Genomic DNA, 24,346 nt, shown 5'->3' on the forward strand with positions numbered 1-24,346 from the left:
ATATTGATATAAAACAGTTTGAAAGGAAGCAGAATGCATCTATTCATCTGGGAGAAAAAAAACTCCACTGTAGAAAGAATCTAAAGTAAGTGGCCAACATAACTAGAAAGGGGACACATCTCAACATTTAAAGTTTACAACACAACCAACAACTCACTGTCACTGCACATTTACTTTGAACATAAAAGGAGTTTCAAGGTCTGGAAAGGAAGAAAGAGTTAAGAGATACTGTAGAGCAGAAACAAAACACCTTTGCATAGTAGATATGTTACACACTACATTAGGCACGTGGATTTAAATGTCCATTATTGTATCTGTTGAAATCCTAAACACACACACACCTATCTGCTGTCAGCACTAAATTACTGGTGGCCACCATTTCACCTTTGATGTAATTTCTGGTTGTTTTGGGAACAAGGTACATAAGATAGTAGTAACCATTGATCAAAGGCAGATTGTGCAGGCTAAACGTCATTTCTACCTGCAAACATCTGACTGTTGATAAGAAGCTGGTCTTTACTCTGGTAATTTACCTGTGGATATGGGAAGTTCTCAGGGTTCATCTACCTACAAGCCTTCAGGCACTGTCAAGGTTCCTCCCCCACTCTGAACTCTAGGGTACAGATGTGGGGACCTGCATGAGAAACCTCCTAAGCTTATCTTTACCAGCTTAGGTCAAAACTTCCCCAAGGTACAAAATATTACACCCGTTATCCTTGGACTGGCCGCTACCACCACCAAACTAATACTGGTTACTGGGGAAGAGCTGTTTGGACGCGTCCTTCCCCCCAAAATACTTCCCAAAACCTTGCACCCCACTTCCTGGACAAGGTTTGGTAAAAAGCCTCATCAATTTGCCTAGGTGACTACAGACCCAGACCCTTGGATCTTAAGAACAATGAACAATCCTCCCAACACTTGCACCCCCCCTTTCCTGGGAAATGTTGGATAAAAAGCCACACCAATTTGCATAGGTGACCACAGACCCAAACCCTTGGATCTGAGAACAATGAAAAAGCATTCAGTGTTTTACAAGAAGACTTTTAATAAAAAATAGAAGTAAATAGAAATAAAGAAATCCCCCCTGTAAAATCAGGATGGTAGATATCTTACAGGGTAATTAGATTCAAAAACATAGAGAACCCCTCTAGGCAAAACCTTAAGTTACAAAAAAGATACACAGACAGAAATAGTTATTCTATTCAGCACAATTCTTTTCTCAGCCATTTAAAGAAATCATAATCTAACACATACCTAGCTAGATTACTTACTAAAAGTTCTAAGACTCCATTCCTGTTCTGTCCCTGGCCAAGACGACTACAGACAGACACAGACCCTTTGTTTCTCTCCCTCCTCCCAGCTTTTGAAAGTATCTTGTCTCCTCATTGGTCATTTTGGTCAGGTGCCAGCGAGGTTACCTTTAGCTTCTTAACCCTTTACAGGTGAGAGGAGCTTTCCCCTGGCCAGGAGGGATTTCAAAGGGGTTTACCCTTCCCTTTATATTTATGACAGGCACTCTCAGATTTGAGCATTTCCTCAACAAACAGAGCCTTATTATAGCCATATTTTTGTTTGGTTGCTGCCTGGATGTTTTAAAACTCTTTTTATTGCTGTTACAGTAAACTGTACATTGTCAGCAAGGCAAAGCCGATTGTTTTGATATACAAGATCCTGCCACCTTTACATTCTCATCAGGCACTGTAAAATATAAGTCTGATGCCACTAGACTCACAAGAGGATCCTATATCAAAAGCAAGAACCGAAAGCTACAGAAAGAACAGTACTGGGAATATTTTTAAAGGGCAGCATAGCTGCCCGTTTTATATAGCTCAGTATGTGACATTTCCAGTCATTGATGATGCTTCACTGATTCCCCTCACAAGGTCCCCAGGACTGGAGACAGCAAATATTCCCTGGGTTTGGGGAGGAACCAGGAGTAACTGGAGGAGCTTGCTGGGAGGGATGGAGCGTGGCAGGGGTCAGTGGAATGCATCTAAGGGGGTGTCTTTACAGGATGGGATGGGTCTGTGGATGAAGCTTTGTTGGGAGTGGGAGAGCTGGAGCAGTCCAGGCAGGAGTACTGGAGTGAATCTGGGCTGGGCGCCACTACAAGGTGAGAGAGATGTGGTTGAGTGTGGGTGGGAAAGCCAGGGGTTGGTGATGCGGGGAGAGCCTGGAGCAGCCTGGGGGTTGTCTGGGGTGAGTGAGGGAGCCTGGTGGTGGCTAGCGTTAGGTGGGAGAGTTACAGCAACGTCCCTCGTCCTGCCCCTCCTCCACATTAGCCCCCCTCTCCATTCAGATAGCCATGTTCAGGTCCTATCCCACCCAGTTTGGCCTCTGGCCCCACCCTCTCAACCCCTGCCCATTCCCACTAGACCCTGTTCCCCCAGAGCTCCATCCCCAGCCCTCAACCCCACCCCGTCACCCTCCACTGGCCTCACACCTACCCCAGCGGTAAGTCACTGAGGCAGCCAGTGCATCCTCTTGCTCCCCAGCCAGCCCTCACCACAGCTCAGAGTGCCACGCAGGCTGCAAGTGAGCGAGCAGGAGTCTGGTCCAGAAAGCAGCCAGGGGGGAGGCAGAGGGGCCGCCTGGCTGCTCTTGTAACTACAGCCCAAAACAGCTCCCATTGGCTGGGAGGAGTAATTGCAGGGAAATATGGTACAAGAAGCGTCCATCGCTTCCCAGGGTTGAGAGGCACCTCACTGCTGCCTGCCCTTAGCATGAGGAAGCCTTGTCTGTGCCTGCCATCAGTCAGCTCCACCTGCCACCTGGCAACACAAGCACTCTCCTATAAAAATCTCAGACCCCGCTGTTACTCTGCAGGTTGGCACACCCCAACCCTTGAGCCCTTCAAGCATCAACCTTGGTCCACAGGACACTTGCAGTATTCACAGATTCACTGCTTCCAGATACACTGCTTCCAAAGAAACAGTATACCACAGTTTACCAGCTCCACCTCAGGTCACTGCTCCACTTAACACACAGTACTTATATTTAGTTTCACTATAAACATATTTATTTAACAAAAGAGAGATTCACGTAGAAATATTAGAAACAAATGGTAACATATAAAAAAATTATAACATGCGTTCTAGAGCTTAGACTTAATAAAGCAGATACTCTAGCAGACATGAGAATATTGCTCACCCAAAATTCTTGCTACACTTTACAGCCAGATTGGCTGTGACACCCTTGTAATGAGACAAGCAAATGTCAGTTGCCTCCTAAGTGAAGGATCCTGTGTGTTTTCTTGTACCCCAAGACATACAAAATATATGTCTTTATTCATAAACAGATTGCCTCCTCCTATTTGTTTCACCCTCTATATTTCCTTTCTTGTAGACTTCACAGTCTCTTATTTAGCCTTGGCTAAGTATCCATATAGGCATACATTGTGAGACATACAATATACAAACAGCCAGACACGGAGATAGGTAAAAGGAACCTTTCTGAAGTATGTCACCTCCTGGTGACCTGTCTTAACTCCAAGACCTTAAGAACCTATATCAGTATAGAGACAAACAAATATTATCTGTATACACATTTTGCAATGATTATGCTGACAAGTGAGCTACTGGTTCTCAGTAGAGATTTGACATACCACCCTTTGATGAAGTATTATGCATATATCTGACCGAAGGGATCTCTGTGCAACCCTATGCACCCCATGCCCTCTGCCAGGTGGCACCAAGTTTTCCCTGGGTCAGAGAGAGTAAAGCTGAAGTTAAGGGTGAAGAAGGTGATCAGAGGGGAAAATATAGGAAGTCAGGAAGCGAGAGAGTATAGAGCCAAGGAGCACTATCATGCAGCAATGACAAGTGATAGAAAACTGGAAACCAGTAAATTCTATAAAAGCACTTGGTAGCTATATAAAATAATACTGTACACTTGCAGATGGGAATGATGGCACAAACCATAGCCGTTCTCCAAGCCCCACAAGCCAAAGTCCTGCTGGACATTATGGCAGTTAGTATAGCAAGATTGGCAAGAGTGTCTGAACATGGTGAATGATAGCAAGTCGTAAAATGGAAACAAGTGGATTCCATCTGTGCACTATGAAACTGCATCTGTTGTATACTGAATGGGAGCATATACTGAATGGGACAGAGAAAGGCAAAAGCACCACATCAGGAACCTAGACTCTCTTTACAAAGGACTAATTTCTCATCTCAGATCGGTGCTAAAGATAGGTAAGTTATACAGTATGTTAGAGGGGCTGATGTCTGCCTCTAGACAGATATTTGTACCACTAGTACCTTCCCAAAAATACGAATATCCACACCCTCAGTCATGATTATGACAGTGGAATAACAAAAGCAAGCACGTTTTTGAAAAAAGAATTCCTTGCGAGGGGAAAAACAAGTTTTTCTAGTCTAGTGTCTGATAGCATAAGTCAGATAAATGTGCATGAAATTTATTTCAATTTAGAAGGAATATTTTGTTATTGTTGAGCCTCCTCAGATGTGAAGCCAATAAGGAAGTAGCGCACCAGACAAGTTTGTAGACAACTTTCAGTTGAGACTATGTTTCAATTAAATGAGATTTTGGAAAGCACAATGTAGCTGTCAGGACACTGTGAATTTGTGGCACCCACTGTCTGAGTTGGGATTCAAAAAACCAATTAATGATTACACACTGCTCTTTAAATGTAGTTTTTGCATTACTGGCAAATACATAATACTGGAGCGGATTATACGGTCCCCTATTAACCTATAATACTACAGTGTAATAAGAGTGCATTGTCTAGTTGTTAAAGCTTAGTAATGGAATTCAGAAGATCTGGGTTATACTTCCAGTTCTGCCAAATAAATTATTGCATGACCTTGGTCAACTCACTTGATTTCTCTTCTCCTCTATTTTCTTATCTATACCGTGGGGACAATACTTCTCTATCTCTACCTCAGTGGTGTTATGAGACTAAGTTCATTAATGTTTTAAAGTATTCTGAGAGCCTCAGATGGAAGGTGTCTGTGAACCATAAATCATCATTAATACTTTACTATGGATATGAACGTTTCAGAACACTGGTGTAACTTTGAAGTCAGTGGAATTAGATCAGGCATGAATTTGGCCCAACACATGTGGCAGTAATGGAATGCAAATTATATTAACAAAATGTGAGAGAGGGGGCTTACCAAATTGCATGGCATACTTCTCAGGGTAGTCAGAAGTCTACTCCTATACCAGCTTATCAAGGGCGTGTGGGATTCCTTATAGTTGAAGAGTCTGATATGTCATGAAATACCTTCCCCACTGCAAAATAATTACTGTGTTGCTGATATGTTGTATTACTGGGCCATATGTAGTCTGTGTTTATTAAGGTGCAAGAATTAGTAGATACTTATCATGGTTGTGTTAGCTAGACTGTTTTGAGCCCAAATCTTTCAACTGAAGGTTGATCCAGTGTACAGTCTTTATTATAAGGAGCTCCCACAAGATTTTAACCCTTGAGGAAATCAGTGTGTGTCACAGGGGGAAAGAGCAAGAAGATGAGGGACCTATTTGTTTTTCCAAATAAACAAAAATGCCCAAAATTCAGGAGAGGGGCAATATGACTTGCCAAACAGATCAAGTGCATTTGCTGGAAATACACTCATTGCAGAGGACAGTGGTAGGAGAGATACTCCTCAGTCTTTCTTCATTTTGATAGCAGAATTTTAGCAAGGAGCTTCTGAGCTGCCCCTCCATCACATCACTAATATGATCCTAGTGAATGACAGTTGCTTTGTTGTAAGAATAACAAAGAAATGACTTGGAGTGTGGGAACCAGCCATCTGTGAGGGTGGAAAACAACATCTCTCAACTCTTATCTCCAAACAACACCTGAACTCAGATCCATAGAATCATAGAATATCAGGGTTGGAAGGGACCTCAGGAGGTCATCTAGTCCAACCCCCTGCTCAAAGCAGGACCATTCGGATTAGAATCCTCTCTTTTCTCCCCATTCTGATTCTCAACATTGCCATAGCTGCTTCCCCAAATTTCCACTGCCATCCTTCCTTCCCAACTCCTCAGCATTAAGCTCCTCTCCTATCAACCTATGCCCCTCCAATAGACCTGCAGATCCCTCCCTCCCAACTGGCAATTTTGACTCTCCCCATTCCCATGACTGTCAATATCCCCTTCCTTCCCCCACCCTCAACTTCCATATTTCCCTTTAAGGTAAAATTCCAGAAAATGTAATAACATTTTTAAACCATCCCACATAATTTAATGGTATATTATAATCCTATTCTATAGGATGGTTTAAAAAATTACAGAAATATTAGCATTTACTATTAAATCCTATAGATTTTTAGAAATCTATAGTTTCATTCCTATCAAATTCTGTAGGACTTTTCTAAGAACCCTAGCATGTCACAAACACACCTGGGAAGATCCCATTGACCTGGGAGCTCTGACAATCTTCTGGTTGGGCTTTTTGTTCACCAGGGCACATATCTTCAGCATTGCAAAAGCCCTGCAGAAAAGCTCTTTGAGATGCTGGATCCTACAATGGGATCCTTAAATGCAAGAGGGACGAAAGGATAGAGGCCTACTTGATGATCATGACAGATGATTTCTGGGGGCAGTTACGTCATTAAAAAGAAGGAGAGCCTTAAAATATTCACATAAGTTTGGACAAGCATCAGCTAAGCATCCAAGCTGGTTTTCCCCACTGGTAATGACTAGGAGTGTATTATACCTGGTAAACTTTAAGTTATGTAGAGACATGTCTGATATACCAACAATATTTGCTAGAAATATAGCTCTAGAAACTATGTGTATAGACAGGTCCACTAATGAAGATCAAAGATCAGCATCTGGAATAAATGCAGTTTACAGATCAAGTGCAGACATTCACCTAAATTAGAAAATTACCTGTATGTGTGTTCAAAAGAGAAGAATGTGGTGTTAGACTTTGATCCCTAAATTCCATTGAGTGAATAATTTGGAAAACATTGATGAAAACCACATGATTAACTCTCTTGTAAGGTGCACTTGTAATTTGGCTATACAAATATCAGGATTCTAGTGCATGGGAATCTGTTATTGCCAAATCTTCAAACCAGCATCTAAATTTCCACATACACCCACTGGCACACACAAATTGGGCACTCATCTCACTAACCCCTTTCCATGTGTACGTCTACTTGGAGTGCACAAATGTAGGATCCTGAGCATATGAGTGGGTGCACATGCCAAACATACATGCTCACATGTAGGGGCCAGTTTGAAAATTCGACTCTTTACAGAAATGGACATGCTCCCCCATATCTCATCAGCTCCAACCTATCACTTTGTGAAGCACTTTGTCTTGCAAATTGCTGAGCACTTTAGGGGTGCAGAGTCATATAGCCTTATAAGAACAGTGAAGCTGAGCAGTTCTGTTACTCTTCATAATTTGAGATTCTGTTGTCTGGGTAAGTGCTGACGCACATCGGTGGGTTTTTTATACATTATTTAACAGACACTAACTTTCAGGGCGGCTGTTGACAGAGGTCATACACTACAGGAATGAGAAAATGCCTTTTAGCCAATTCTGAACCATTCAAACATCCTGGGCTTGAAAGTTCAACTCATGTTAAAAATATTGTGGGGTTCACGTGCCACTTAATAAAAATTTTTGAAAAGGGGAGAATAGAAAAGGGAGAGAGCAAGGGGGAGGAAGGGTAAAAATGGAGATGAAAGAGACAGAGATAAAAGGAACAGAGGAGAAAACATTCTTAAAGATAAAATAAAGTCAAACCATACCATCAAAAGGGCACCCCATTGTGTCTGCAGAGGCCCTGCCGCCACAAAGAAAACAGCAGAGAGTCAATTGCAGCACAGAGACAATAATTGTATTCTTTTCTCCTTAATTTGTGCAGTAGGTTTGCCTTTAGCTGGCAGAAAATCTGAACTGAATCTTCCTTAAAAAACACCAGACTCATGCAATGAAAATTACAGGAGTAAACAGTTCAAAATGCAGAGTAGATTTATAATCCCTACACAGCCAAAAACCAATTCAAAAGGTTCATAAACTCCACAGAGTTCACTCTATGTCATTCATAGGTTCTTGCATTCCACAGAAGTGTCTCACGTAACAGGTTACATTAAAGGGGCTAATGCGTATTTTCTAATATAAATTGTGTTAAAGTTCTGCGTGTGAATTATTAGTGGAAAAAGGATGCCTCCCATGCACCACAAAGAATCAACATTAACTGGTCATTCCCACCCAGATGATATAAAAGTTAAATTCATCCATTCATGCCACCAGGCATTCATTAATTTGGCCTATAATCAATAGCATGTAACAACTGATATAGATGAACCATCTTGGTACTTTACCAAGACAGACGTCTTATGAAATTTGAGCATAATTTTAAGACGTTCAGAAAGAGCCATTAAAAGTCTATGTTCAACCCCAAAGCAGCCTGTACCTTAGAAAAAGGTGACAATCACTAGAGTCTCTCTCTTCTCCCACAAGCAGAAACTAGCCACATTCTGTTGTAAGGATGAATTTTATTTCTTTAGATTTTGCATCTCAACAAAGTTCTTTGACCCTTGTCTTTTTCTGTTGTCAGCTGGTGAATGAGCAACAAGAAAGCAGACCTCTCCTGAGCCCTTCCATTGATGACTTTCTCTGTGAAACCAAACCAGAAGCCATTGCCAGGCCGGTAACATCAAATACAGCTGGTAACTAATTTTCTTTATCATCCCTCATTAAAGGAAGATAATTAATTTTCATTTTAGCTTAATTATGATTTTTTTTCCAGATAACATATTTGTTTCTTATTTTTAAATCAAACAAGATTATTAATTATTTTTACAAAACTGAGTTGGTAGTAAGTTACAAATGGATTAATCTGAGAGTAGCCAAAACCCCGTTGGTCACGCTTTGGTTTTGTAAAATCAGAACTTAAATCTGGGGTTGTTAGGATCCAGGTCTCAAATTATACCAAAGTTTCAGAGTTAGGGGTTGAGATACACAGCTCTGATTTTAGTCCATTGGGACAGTGATTTTAGTTTGGTAACTCCTCAGCCTGACTGTTCTTTTGCAAAAAAATTAAGCATGGATGGGTTGCATCTAGTTCTCGTTTTATCCAAACTTCCTTAGTTTGGAGTTAATGTTTTTTGATAAAGGCTTAAGTAATGGTTCAGGGCTTTGTCTAGCTATTATCTTACTTCTACAGAGTTCATTTAGTCTATAATGCCGTCTTCACCACTGGGCTTTTGTAATGAATATGACCATTCCAGTTGTGAACTAAGATTCTTCCCAAGCACAGAGAACCTTTGTAACCCCATTGGTGAGTATATGTTACAGATCCCCCTCTGTGGAAGATATGAGTCTGTGTCTGTTACAGTCCTAGTTCAAGCTGTAGCAGTTCGTGCCTAGGTGGTGGCCATCACATCCCCACAAAAATCTCTCCACCAATTATGCTAGGCTGGAGTGAATTTCATTTAATGACAAAAATATATATATGTTCATCTAAATTGTGGCAAAATTCCTGATGAACAGTATTCTGTCTAATACCAATGCTACTACTGCCAAGTTTATTTGGAAGGCTCATTATCACTGAAACCTCTTCTTGTATAGTTTTTTCTTACCCTCACATTTACACTGACCAAAATTATAGAACAGGATTTTACTTCCCTATTTTATTGGACACAATGGAGCATTAGGTGTTTCTGTAAATGAAGAAAGTTCCTTGATGAAACACATGAGCCAAATATTACTCCATTTCTGCTTGTCAAAACCACACTGGTCTTCCTGCCGCTAATTCTTTATTACTTACGGACATGCTTTATTGAAAACTTGGGGAGAAAAAAAAGAGATACTGAAATGTTATCCCCTTCCCACTGGGAAAAGAAGTGAAAACCCGCAGCTTCAATAAGATAGAGCAAGTAATAAAAATGACATGGTAATCCTGAAAGCACTCAAAATTAAGAAAAGTATACTGTCTTGCAGGATTGGTTTTTAAGATTTTAGTGTCGCTATTCAGTGGGTAATATGAATGGTTCAGAGGTAATATGCTACTTGCGATGTACAAAGGCTAATCAAAGTAAATTAATCCATCAGCTGAGGGACAATGTATTCAACACAACTACCCATATTTTAAAAACATTTCATAAAACATCTTGCCTTGTTACAAGCCACTGGAATGGCCAAGTGGAGAATTCTAATTTGTGTTCATACATCTTGCTTTGGATACCATTTATGAATGAATTTTTCACACTGAGAAAGAGTTTCAGACAGATGGCACTTGCCAGTTGCCATGTGAAACATGCACATAATTTGTGTGCACAATACTGCATCTGTACGCCCAAATCAGGTACTTGATATATTTGTGTTTGCAGTTACCTAATTTTCAAAGGCAATGAGGGCAATTGCCTGCAGATTAGGCACACATCTGTACATGTATTTATATGCTAACTGGACTGACAATTTGCCTCCATATGTTTTAACAGCTTCAGAGCTGTAAGGGGAAAAAATGCTCACCGTAAGCAGGACTGGCAGCAATATTACACTAATGCACCATAAGAGTAGGCCACTGCAGGACTACACCTCCTCTTTCATCACATCAGATTCCCTCAACCATTCACCAGCAATGAATGTTTGGCCTCTTCCAAGATATTTCTTGTTTTCACTACCTCATCCCTTCCTTACTTGGTACCTTCCCTACTCAGTTATGATATCAAGTACACCATACCCCAAATAGAAAAGTAATACTTGTGGCACCTTAGAGACTAACCAATAAATTGGTTAGTCTCTAAGGTGCCACAAGTACTCCTTTTCTTTTTGCAAAGACAGACTAACACGGCTGTTACTCTGAAACCTGTCATACCCCAAATATTTTTAGAATTCCAAAGTCAAAACTGAATTCACTGAATCAAGACTTAGAAGATGAAAAAGCAACAACCTAAGACTTCATCCTGGGCTTTGGAAAACTGAATTGTAAAGGTTGCTGAAATAACGTTGAGTCTGAAACTAAGCCATCAAAAGCAAGGACATTCAGAATTAAGGCAGGATTATTATTTAAAGTGCTAGCACCAAAAAGACACAACCAGGTTGGGCCTTACTATGCTAGGTAGTGTACAACCATAATAAATGAGAAAGAATCGTTCTTAATTCACTGGTTAAGGCTACATATCATGGGTATCCCCCCAAAAAACTATGCTGCAACATGTGCTGTTGGGCTAGATGAACCTTTGCAAGCCCAGCAAGCTGTGCAGGAGATCCTGCATATTAGGAAGGGGATTCAGCCAAGGTATCTCGGAAGTCTTTGTAATGCCTTTGAAAATATTGACGATGATCATACATAATTCATGCTGAATTCCCAGCCTACCCACACTTCTGTTCCTTACATATGCGCAAGAAAACATTAGCTAAATCTAAGCTCATGCTTGTACAAATGTCACGACTAAAAACCCAAATGCAGTTAATGAGAAGGCAGAAACCCCACCTCAGAGTGTTATTTTTCACTGGGAGAATTGTGAAGGGAATGTTCACAATGTTACCGGAATCATGTGTGAATCATGTGTGAATCATTCCGGTAACTCCTCACATGCTTCTTTGAAAACCTACCTCTGAACCCAAAATGATTGCAAGCTGTCAGGTAAAGCTGATTCAGTCTATAATCTTCTCCCTAATAGAGCACAACACAGAAGTAATCTCATAAATCGCTGGTAATCAAATGGGTTTTAATTGCTTTCAGTACTTTAAACTGGTGAGACTGGTCCTAATCCCCTCTCAGAGCCAAATTGCATAATACTGGGACAACCAGATCATGTGGGAAACTCTGGGCTAAGACGTTCAAAAATGACTAGTGATTTCTGCTGCCAACTTGAAACAACTTAAAAGGGCCTTTCTGAAAACTGGGCCCTTTTAAAGGTGACTCAAGACCAGCACCCAAAAAAACAAGGCACCCAAAAATCACTAGTCACTTTTCAAAATCTTGGTCATAGTCCTTACCCAGTAACCTTGTAACATCTACTACAGTCAAATACAAATGTGTTTAATTTAACTCAATTTTGCCTAGTCAGTTAAAACAAATTTAAAAGAAAAATCTAATCAAATGAATTAAAACTGAGTTCTAACATTTTGCATCTCTGATAGTATTATCTACTGGTCTGGATCTCTTGGATCTGAGTGAACCTGTCTTACAAACCCAAAGCAAGACAAAGAAGTCAGAGAATGCATCAAGAGGTGAAAACGTAAAGGCTTCAACCCACAGAAAGAAGACAGACAACTCAGACCTTATAAATGTGGATGCTGAGCAGAAGGTCCAGACTGGAAGAGCTCCAGAGAAGTCATCATTAGATTTAGGTAAGAGCTGGTTATTTCATCACTGCCACTCAGCCATGCTTAACTTTACCAATTCCTCCTTGCTGCTATCACAAAAAGCACACTGGGCCATCTTCTCCATTGCCATGCATCTTCTGTAGACATTTACACCACTGCACAGTGCAAATAAATTGTGATCTAGTAGCATTTTATACCCTCTTTACTCTCGATGTGCGCTGGGGTAAATGACTACATAGGATGAGGGGCAATGGAGAAGCTGGCCCACAGAATGGAATGTCTTTGTAAGAGGGTAAAGTGTTTTTATAGTGGAGGGGAGCTGTTAAATGCAAATAAAATCATTCTTTTTCGAAGATGCCACTCAGGGCCTGTCTACACTGCAGTTAGACACCCACAGCTGGCCCATGCCAGATGACTCAGGCTCGTGGGGCTCGGGATAAGGGGATGTTTAACTGAGGTGTAGACATTCAGACTAAGGCTGCAGCCTGAGCTCTGGGACCCTTCCACCTCACAGGGTCCTAGAGCCCAGTCTCCAACCCAAGCCCAAATGTCTACACCGCAATTCAACAGCCCCTGAGCCTGAGCCCCACGAGCCCAAGTCAGCTGGCACAGGCTAGCTGCAGGTTTTTAATTGCAGTTTAGACACACCCTCGGTGTCAATTGTGAGGGTCACTTTTATGATGTGGACATTTATCTATTATAGGAGCTGGGCTCTGTCCACAAACTCATCTTGCAATGCTGATCAGACAGCCATTAGGATAATACATTTCCAAGCTGGGCTGGTTTGAAAGTAATTTATCATCTCTGGCATACTCTCTCTCTCACTAAACATTTCATATTAGCTTTTAATCAACAAGAAGGTAGCTACCAGAGAGAGGCTTACAAATGCCAAGTTTTAATTAAATATAAACCAATAACTTATAAATGGTGAGCAGTGCTTCTTGTGAGGTGAACTCTCAGAACTTAAATAAAATCATTGGGATCAACTTTCTCAAAACTCTTTCCAGATTGTGTCTGGGTGGGATCTTCAAAGCACCTGAATGAGTTTGGTGCCTAACTCCTATTGATAGGTGCCTAGTTAACACTATTAACTCACTTAGGCCTTGTCTACATTACCTGCTGGATCAAAGGGCTAAAAGGGAGGCTGGATTTTCAAAATCTGGCCCACAATCTACAGGATAAAAAACCAAAACAACCAAAAAGCTGCTACAATCCCTGCAATGTGTATAATTTACATTAAAATAACTAAGGCTAAGATTTAGTCACGGGTATTTTAGGTAAAAGTCATGGACAGGTCACGGGCAATAAATAAAAATTCACTACCTGTGACCTGTCCATGACTTTTACCAAAAATACCCATGACTAAATTTCTACTTGTGGGGCCCCACTGCTCTGGGGGGGCCCTGCTCCAGTGCTGAGGGTTCACTGCCCCGCAGCCACTGCTCCCGGGGACCGCTCTCCAGATGGCCTCCAGTTGCCCCGGGACTGCTGCTGCTTGGCCGGTCCCCAGGGCACCCCCAGGACCGCTGCTTGGGCACTCCCCGGAGTCAGCCACACCGGCCGCTGTTCCCGCAGTCCCTGGAACCAGCTGCCTGGGTCTGCCTGAGCAGAGGCTGGTGCAACTGGCCCTGGGGCAGCCCCCAGGACCACTGCTCAGACACTCGCCGGGGCTGCCCCCAGGACTGCTGCTTGGGTGGTCCCCAGGACCAGCCGCACCAGCCGCTGCTTACACGATCCCTGGAGTCAGCTGCCCAGGGCCTCCTGAGCAGCAGGAGCTTGTGTGACTGGCCCTGGAGACTGCAGGAGCAGCTGGCCCCGGGTCACTCCAGCAGCAGCCACTGTGGCCAGCCGTGGGGCACCTGAGCTGCTTGGGTGGTTCTAACGTCAGCCGCACCAGCCACTGCGGAAGTCATGGGGTCGTGGAAAGTCATAGAATCCGTGACTTCCGCAACCTCCATGAAAGAATCACAGCCTTAGAAATAACTGAGTTCAAGCACAGTCCCACTTATTTCCTGAACAAGAATCTTAAAATTTTAGTGACTATGAAAAATCAAGATTTAGGTAACTTATTGCTGGTTCTCAGAAATGTCAGTTTTTCCCAGGAATTTCAACTGCCCTAAAGTTCATGAGGATTGGGCCCCATCTAAAACATATGCTTTCCAATCACCATGGAAAACACAGGGTTTTAGTGATTTAAAGGTGAAGTTTCCTTACCACCATTACATGGAGCTGTAGCTATAATGTTTTCTTAATTAGGTTCCCTAAAAGATTCATTTTTTTCCAGTAAATATTCAGACGCAGCTCGAGAAATGGGATGAATTGAAGTTTCATGGAGAGAAGAACAGCAAGGGTCATTCAGCTACAGAACAAAAATCTTCATCTAGAGCTCCATCAAAAGAGCTTTTATGGTAAAACACTTGATTTCCTGAGAAAATATTTCCAGCTCTGGTCTCTCAAGTCTCACTAATGCTGTGTTGATGGCGAGTCATAGTATTATTTCCTCAGTTAGGCTACATTAATAGTGCTCAAACATTTTGGACATAATGTAATAAGTATGTTAATTATAAGTTAACTTTTTTTCCCAACGATTTTTAGATGAGTCCTAGAATATAGTAGGTGGAGTTCAGCAGTGCCTAATCCTGCCTTGGAGCAGAGAGGACAGCCTGGTGTGGGGGAGGCAAGCCCACCCCTCACTCACCCTGCAATGGCAGCGTCTGTGCCACGGGGCTGGACCCGGCTCCTTGCTCAGGCCATTGCCACCTGACAGGAGAGCGGCTGGGCCAAACCTCAGTGGCGCTGCAATCCAGCATGTCAGGTCACAGTGCCTGGAACGAGGAGCCAGGCCCAGCCCCACAGGACACGAGCTGCCACAGCATGGGGAGTGTGAGGCGGTCTTGCTCTCCAGCCTCCCCTACACTAGGGCTTCCCCTCTACACTGGGCAAGGATTAGGGCTGCAGTGCCAGGGCAGAAGGTGCATGTACGTAATGGTGGGTCACAAAAAAAGGAATAAATGGGTCACCTTTGTTAAACAGTTGGGAACCGCTGACCTAAATGATAGATTGTCACATAGCCTGGCAAAGCTCCTTCTGTCGAACACTCACCAAGCTGCTGTGTTAGGGTCCCAAAAGGCTAGACCCATGTGCTGCAATGCTGCCCTTGGTCTGAGTAGGCCGCAGCACCGCTTCTTTCCTTGGCCTCTCTGGTACGCTGCATAGGCACAAGCTCTCTGTCTGTTACACTTCCATGGAAATGGGGCCTTCCGGCCCAACTGCCCTCGGCCATCAGGACCAGTGCTAACCCCCCATCCCAGACCTCCCAGTACCGTAAGTGCACACCCTTTCCCAAAGCTCCAACCTTGAGGGCAGGCTGGGTTTACAGTTACCTCTTCAGGTCACCTGATGGTGAAGCAAACAAAGATGCTTTGTAAGGGGTCCAAAAACCAATCACTCTTTAGAGAGCATGAGAAATATACAGATCTAGACAAAACAGGAAACACACCTGTACACATTTTCCAGCCTGTTTCCTCGCCACTGTTGGTCGTTTTTTGGGCATAGGCCAGAATCCTTAAGGAGTCCAGATCCCCCTTCTGCACATGGCTTCTCTTCTGAATCACAGAGTCTCTCTTTCACCTGTGTAGCCAGCTTCCTTCTTCCTCAGCTGGTCCTCCAGTTAAAAAAGGCCCCTTGCTACAAAAGCATGCCTCTTCTGCCCAAGCTTCCTGTTTCTCTGAGCTCTCTCTGAGCTTCTCAGGCTCTGGGGCTTTTAAGAGCAAGTATTAATACCGGACTTTGTTCCCCTCTATGTGGATTTTCTGCTCTCCAAACCCTTTCCCTGCAGACATTCTGGTCAGACTGGTTTCCCTAGGCTTCAGGCCTCCCGTTGTCCTAAGTTACTCCCATATGAATGGGGGCCATCAAGGTGTAACAACCCTCCATTGTCCCTGATCTCAGGGTCCAGCAAATGGTAGAATCCGTGTACACTAAACCATTTGATGATACAGCAATTTCATATCAACCAGAATTCACAAGTTCTATGTAGACAGATTCCCCAAATCATTATGTGGTTGGAGATACATGCCAGACTAAATGTGATCCAAAAACGGGCACAGGTGAATGAAAGTGTTAAAGTAATGCAACTTGTACTGCATTCAGTGGGCGTGGAAATGAGGGCAGCATACACACCAAAGGACAGAAGATGTATGTATGTATGTATCAGGAAAGCAACTAACAGGAGAATGCAAGATCAAATAGACAAGCCAAATTCTGCTTTCTCTTCTGCCCTTTGCAATACAACTGATTTTAGGTTCCAGGAGGTGTAAGTGAGGGCAGAACTGGGCCTTATATGGGGTCTTCCTTTTAATTGCTTATTTCTGCTGTCCTCCTGGCATGTAAGCGATGCTCATTTTGCACACCTTCTGAATATCAAATCACTACATTACCATTTACATGCACCCTCACCAATTTTACACCACCGTTTACATCACTGCCAACTTTGCTCGGAGATTTCTGCTTGAGTTTCACTCACACAAGGGCTGAATTTGGCCCAGTGTGTTTCATTTCTGCATTACCACTTGTCGAACTTAGAAAGGAAGGAAACTAGACTACTGGGCAAGGGGAGAGAGGCATGATCTGAGTAAGGGACTGGGAGCCTGGGGCTCTGGAGTGCAGATCCTTACTCACACTTTGACTACCTCAGTGGCTTTGGGCAAATCACTTAACATTTCTGTGCCTCCGTTTACCTAGCTATAAAATAGAGAGAACAGTGCTGTGGGCCTGATTCTCCACTTCATTATACTAGGTCCATGACAATCTAACTCCATTGGCTTAACCTGTATAATGGCAAATCAGACCCCAGATCTCTTCTGTGAGTACAAGTTGTATCGATTATTGTTTGCGTGGGGATGAAATGTGTAACAAACAGAACGAAGAAGGAAGAACAGTCAGTGCACTATCACTATCCACCGATTAAAAACTACTCAGCTAACAGAATTAACCCAATTAGTCATAATGTATTTATTAAGCTGACAGATATAGTTTCTTGGTATACAATAATGAATATGTAAATGCATTATTTATAGGTCTACAGAGAACAGATCGCAGTCTGAGCTGACTAGTGTCAAAAGTGCCTTGGAGTCCAATTCAACATCAGATTTAGAATTAGTACCTGCAACACAGGTAAGCGATTTTATTAGGTCCAGTTACACAAATAAAACAAGCAGGTGTTGTTTCATTGTGTTATTCTTCACTATTGAGAGTACTGTAAATGGGGTGTTTTCAATGGGTTATCGGTTAACTCAATGAGAATTATGCAGCTAAATCTTCACATACTGCATTATATTATAAAAGTAGATTATATGTATATGAAATACATTAGCATCTCAGTGTTCATTACTGCAATGAATAAGCATTGTAGCCTGAGGTTAACGCTTCTTAATTTATAAATCTCCTCAGAAGCATATTCCAGTAGATGTGGAGTATTGATGCATGACTATCATCCAAACTATGACTCTCACCTTCTGAATAATGATAATGGTGCTGATAAATAAGAAAAATAATTAGATAAATAATTACTATTGAAACTCCAATAAAAATGCACCATTCCCTACAGATTGGGGAATTTCATAGTTACAAAATAATCATTGTCATCATCTTATAACATTCTGCTCAGGAGCAGCAAATAGAGTGCAATAATTAAAAGTGATTTGGGGAGAATCACCAGATTACAAGAATCAATCCTTTACGTTAAAAGCATAATCCAAAAATAGAAACCCACCCCACCACTCATTACTTAACTTAACTTTTCCTTGTTTCTGATCATGCTTTTAACTATGTTGCAAAGGTCTATCTATCTGAATAGGGGAGTTAGGAATGAATGGTTTTTTGGAGAGTTTTGGAGAGGCTATTTAGTTAGAGTTGCTCTTCAGAGAGTTGACTTTTTGTTCTTGTTCTGTGGGATCTGCTGTTGCTTTCTTTTTTTTTTTTTTTTTTTTTTTTAAACATTCATTGTACTTCAAGTAAAGCTCCTTGAACATAATTAGGAAGATTGTTGGCGTTATCAAGAAAAGGGGCCTTTGGAAAAACACCAGTTATTTCAACACAGTGACTTTCCATTAATATTCTTCAAAAAGCCAGACATTGCTGAGTATTTGTTGGCACACTAAAAAAAATCAATAGCACAGTAGAGCTGTTACGTTTTACTGTCACAACTACAATCAAACCACATATTGCCAACCCTTTTCTTAAATTGTATGATTTTAGGTTCTTTTACTTAAATCATTTTTGTCACTGGTAATAACCTGTGGATAAAATTCAGCCATTTTATCCTTTGTGAGCACTTTAAACCTCTCAGACTTAATATAATCCAATAAATGAATCATTTTTCCTTTACAAAAATAAAAAATAAACATAAAAGAATTACACCGGGTTTGCTAACATACTGAGGAACATTCAAAATCAACCATAAGCCATGAATAACCATGAATAAGTGAAAGAGACCTATTTAAAAAAAAACAGCTATTTCCAACAAAGCCTCAAGTGAGAGAAGGAGGACTTGTGGCACCTTAGAGACTAACAAATTTATTTGAGCATAAGCTTTCTTGAGCTACAGCTTACTTCATCAGATGCATTCAATGGAAATACAGTGGGGAGATTTATATACACAGAGAACATGAAACAATGGGTGTTACCATACACACTGTAACGAGAGTGATCAGGTAAGGTGAGCTATTACCAGCAGGAGTGGGGGGGGAACCTTTTGTAGTGATAATCAAGGTGGGCCATTTCTAGCAGTTGAAAAGAACTAAGCAGTTGAATAGATATGTGGACACAGTTGGCAACGGGCTTTGTTGCAAGGATAGGTTCTTGTCAACTGCTCACAGATCTTGGAAGACAGGCCAGTCCTTGCTTACAGACAGCACCCCAACCTGAAGCAAATACTCACCAGCAACCACACACCACAAAACAGAACCACTAACCCAGGAACCTATCCTTGCAACAAAGCCCATTGCCAACTGTGTCCACATATCTATTCAGGGGACACCATCGTAGGGCCTAATCACATCAGCCACACTATCAGAGGCTCGTTCACCTGCACATCTACCAATGTGATATATGCCATCATGTGCCAGCAATGCCCCTCTGCCATGTACATTGGCCAAACTGAACAGTCTCTACGTAAAAGAATAAATGGACACAAGTCAGACGTCAAGAATTATAACATTCAAAAACCAGTCGGAGAACACTTCAATCTTTTGGTCACTCGATTACAGACCTAAAAGTGGAATTCTTCAACAAAAAAACTTCAGAAACAGACTCCAAGGAGAGACTGCTGAATTGGAATTAATTTGCAAACTGGATACAATTAACTTAGGCTTGAATAAAGACTGGGAGTGGATGGGTTATTACTCAAAGTAAAACTATTTCCCGATGTTTATTCCCCCCCGCCCCCCACTGTTCCTCAGACGTTCTTGTCAACTGCTGGAAATGGCCCACCTTGATCATCACTACAAAAGGTTCCCCCCCCCGCCACTCCCACCCTCCCGCTTTCCTGCTGGTAATAGCTCACCTTACCTGATCACTCTCGTTACAGTGTGTATGGTAACACCCATTGTTTCATGTTCTCTGTGTATATAAATCTCCCTACTGTATTTTCCACTGCATGCATATGATGAAGTGAGCTGTAGCTCATGAAAGCTTATGCCCAAATAAATTTGTTAGTCTTCAAGGTGCCACAAGTTCTTTTTGCGGATACAGCCTAACACGACTGCTACTCTGAAACCTGTCAAGTGAGAGAGAGAGGCAATCTTAGACCTTAGGGCTAAACATGAACACTGCATACAGCTGGGCACATCATCAGCTGGTGTAAATTGTCAGAGTTCAGTGGAACTCAGTGGAGCTATGGCAATATACACCAGCTGAGGGTCTGCCTCAGCATTTGTGTTCTGTAGGGTTATTATAACATATTGCCTAATAAGGCCAATTACCACCTGGATTACTTTGGTTATATATTCTGCCCCGTTCCCCTACTCTTCATCTGGCTGTTTGCCTTTCATCTTGTAAGGTCTTTGGAGGTGGACTGAGCCTTCTTCTGTGTTTGGAGGTTGCCTAGCATATTGTGGGTGCTAGTGAAAACAAACAACAACAACAATCACCAGTAATTCATATGATTCACTTTGTGACCACCCATCCTCCAGGTAGGCAAGCTTAGTTTGGATCTACTCTGACATTTCCAAGGAAGTGGGGAGCAGCAGAAAGGGCCTAATGGCCCTGAGAATCAGAGTACAGGATTTGAAAAGTAAGTGACTGGAAGAGTAGTCAAAAAGCAGAATGAAAGTGACTGGGAGAATGGGAAGAGACAGAATGAGGGAACTCACTGATACGGGGGAAGAAAAGAATTGAGTCATGTATAAAGAAGAAAGCTCCTGTCCTGTTCCACAGAACAGACAGATTTAAAGTAACTAACATCATTCACAAGAATGAGTCCATTTACCTCCTTCATACTGCTGCCCCAAGAATCTCCTCCCACAATGAGTTGCTCAAAGACATCAGTGCAAATTATATTCTTTACGTCCCCCACTAAATTACTGCTGAAGAAACACTAAATGTAGGTGTGCTGCAAGGATCCATTAATTTATATTTCATCTCACTTACTGCTTATGATTTAAGGAAATGGAATCCTCATTTTAGGATCCTTATAGCATCTCTTCGTTATTCAATCTGGGATCCTAGTATATAGTTTTTGCAGCTCCTTGAAGACAGTACACCCATTCCAGATGAACCTGGTTTTTAAAGCAGAAACGAATGTGCAGAATCAGAATGGAGAGAGAGAATGAAAGCAAAGGAGAAGAGGGAAGAGCAGGATGGAAAATTCCAATGTGCAGAGAAACACTTCAGACCTCTAGCCTAAATCATTCTTCTAAATACAGTGCTGAGCGTCTCAAAAGTCATACAGACAAGCCAATTCCTAACCCAGCTAATGTAAGAAGATGCTTTTACAGCCCAGCAAACATGAAAAGGAGCCAAACTTAGATACTCTGTTCTCAGCTTTTCAGCATTCTGGAATCCTATACAGTTCACTCTACCTAATAATAATGAAAAACAGTGAGAAATTTGTTGACCGAGCAGGTGAACAGATTTTTTACTTTAAAACTGGATGCTTAGAATCAAATTCTGTCCTTATATCCACCTATTCAATAGCTTGGAAAGTAATGGGGTTGCATGGGTATAGTTGAGGGCAGAATTTGGGTAGATGTAATCCCTTGATTTCAAGAAGATTGCGCTTTGTAGCTGAAGGCAGGATTTGGCCATGACACCCTGTTGTGCAGAGAGAGAGAGAGAGAGAGAGACTGCTGCTGTACATTATAGCTGTAGTGTCCCTCACCCTAATCTCCTTTAGTTCCTGGGCCCTATAAGTCCCCTTCCCCTAATGATTCCTTTGCCCCCTCAAGCTCCCTTTTCCTATTAGCTTCCTATTATTATTGATAACTAAGAGGTGCTAAGAGGATCCTAAAAAGCTTCCTTTTCTCAGACTCTCCTATCCAAACTGGAGTCTCCATAGCTGAAGAACTTCTAGGGAATATAAGAGGGAATCCCTACTTCAGTGCTTATTAGCATATCCACAGATGGGTATAGCAGCCTGTCCAGTGGAACGATAAGCTGTACTGGAGAAAGAGCTCAGCAATGGTGCACTTAGTTCTAAATTTAGGGTCTGTACCTCCATGGAGGAGGACCCGTTGTAAGATGTGTTGGACAGGGCTTTCTGGCAATGCTTAATTAAAAGATATACTAGGTAATGCATACATGCAATGTGTCAGAGGACAGGTTGAGTGTACAACCTTCATTTGGCATTTGCTGTTTTTTGAGCTCTCAACTGCACAATTTCACTATTCTATCCAGGTCAGAGCATGGGTGGGGGTTCAAGGACACAGATAATACAGTTAATAGCAATAATTTCCCCTTATTTAGCACCTTTTATCCCGGGATCTCAAAATGCTTTGCAACACCCATGTCAGGTGGGTATTAATATCTGCATTTCACAGATGAGACACAGAGCCACTGAGTGACTTGTCCCAGGTCACACAAGACATATGTGGCAAAGCAGAAAATAGAACCCTGTTCTCCTGTCACCCATTCTGTGCTTTACTCACCAGATGATCCTTCTTTTCCTTACTAATTTTCACCTAACTGCAAAATCTGAAATTATTCTCCTGTTTACCTTAGCACTAATTCTAATAGAATGACACCTTCCGCTTCTTTATATTTTATACAATAGATTGACATGTTAGCGATAGAGAAGACCTGCTAGGTTGTGTAGTTCATTTCCCTGCATGGTATGTTGTCTACTGCTTTGGCCAGTCTAGCTTTATGTGCTTCCACGCCCTCTTTTAGGAGAGTATTCTTCAGTTTAGCAGGTCTCACTGGCAGGAAGCTTATGTGTACCCTGGCAGACATTCACAGAATTTGTAATGAGTGGCATTCTGTAAGAACAGTTGCAAATTTAGTTTACAGTGTCTGTGGTTTTGCATCTGTTTCCTATTAATCTTCAAGCAGAGTACCTGCAGAAGCAAAGAAACTCCATTTTTTATGCTGCACGTGTTCAGTTAGACTAGTTTCCATAAAAGTAAAATGGCTGTAACATCAAAATAAGAAAAGGTTGAATTGACTTTGCCAACTTAAAAGAGAAATAAGGCTCGAGTTGCTGACCTGATGCCCTGTGTTTATTATTCCTGGTAAGTGGAAATTTTTTCGTCTTCTGAGTCATACTCTAGTGTGGTCAAGAAACATTACTGAACTGATGGCCAGTGACAGCCTTGGAGCTTTGTTACAAAGCATATTTCCACAAGTGTTGCAAAAAGCCTCATCATATTCACATGTGGAAAATTATCCCCAATAAAAGAAGATATTGTGGAAAGGAATTTTAGTCCCTTCTGTGGCTGCTCTTTTTCTGAAACAGTTCAGAGCTCCAAAACTTTATTATAGCACCAAAGTGACTGTGGAGGGACCACACAGAGTAGTTTAATCTCCATGGCCCATTCTGTTTCATGTCCCATGTGCTGGGTAATAACATGAAAGGACTCCATGCTTGTAAAACTAGATTGGCTGTTTATTAAGAGAACTATTTACAGATGCTGCAACTGGAGGTAATAGTCAAGCCATGCACTCACACACAGGCATACTGCTGCCTCCTCCAAATTTCCCTCCTGCAACCAGTGCTCATCCTCCAAGCTCCATGCAGGACACTGCACATTCAGTCCTGAGTTTCTCAGTTGACACTGACAAGATGTGCACTATGTCAGTTTCTGCATATGTGATGCAAACATATGTGATGTGTTCTACAAAGAACTGGACTGAGTCCACCAAACATAAATTAGTTTCAGTCAGTGCCAACATGGGTCAGGTTGCCACCAGTAGGTGAAAAGTTCTCTACCTCCTTGCAGGTCCCCTAACAGCCCTGGCCCTCTCCCATCACAAAGGTCTGAATACTCTTGTGGTAAAATAAATCTTATTGTGGCTTTTACCAGATGATACACTTGCCAATCTTGATCCACCACAGATCTTGACCTTCATATTAAAGGTCACCCCATGCATATGCAACATTGTCCAGCCACACACTGGAGGTTTTAACTTGTCAAATTTGCTACTGTTCGCCATCTGCAGCTCCTGAGAGAATCACCTTAATGCACTTCACTGTCCATCTCTGACAGTTCCAAAGCATACTAGCTTCTGTCCCCAGTGTGGAGCAGAGGGTTTCTAAAAGAATGGCTTGTGTTTTCTGCGCTTGAAGTTATTTAGGTAGAGTTACTCCATTTTCTTTACAAACAGAAAGTCCTGCATATAGCAGAATTTCAATTAACAGAACATTGTTAATATAAGTTACAATGGCACATTTTGGGGGGGTTTATTGATTTTTTTTAATGTATCTGAAGGTCAGAATACACAACAACATTGAGGCAGTTATCGTTTGTCGACTTCTTCCTTCTCAGTATTCTACTCCTGTCATATGCTACCCAATTTTAGCTTTTGAAGCTCTGTAGCGCCAAGCTGTTTTTAGTGCCAGCTACCTTAGCAGATTCCCACTTG

At 41.9% G+C, this 24,346-nt stretch overlaps 1 protein-coding gene across 3 annotated transcripts in view; it reads left to right on the forward strand.

Moving 5' to 3' along the window:
- Nucleotides 1-24,346, forward strand: part of PEX5L (peroxisomal biogenesis factor 5 like) — a 199,542-nt gene that overhangs the window by 104,176 nt on the left and 71,020 nt on the right. For all 3 annotated transcript variants that reach the window (XM_073359307.2, XM_073359305.2, XM_073359306.2), the window contains 4 exons: nt 8,550-8,661; nt 12,083-12,292; nt 14,553-14,676; nt 17,347-17,443. In XM_073359307.2, coding sequence (XP_073215408.1) covers nt 8,550-8,661; nt 12,083-12,292; nt 14,553-14,676; nt 17,347-17,443 — 543 coding nt within the window. The remainder of the gene's footprint in view (nt 1-8,549; nt 8,662-12,082; nt 12,293-14,552; nt 14,677-17,346; nt 17,444-24,346) is intronic.

The sequence above is a fragment of the Lepidochelys kempii genome, chromosome 9 (genome assembly GCF_965140285.1).
Source record: "Lepidochelys kempii isolate rLepKem1 chromosome 9, rLepKem1.hap1, whole genome shotgun sequence".
NCBI lineage: Eukaryota > Metazoa > Chordata > Testudines > Cheloniidae > Lepidochelys > Lepidochelys kempii.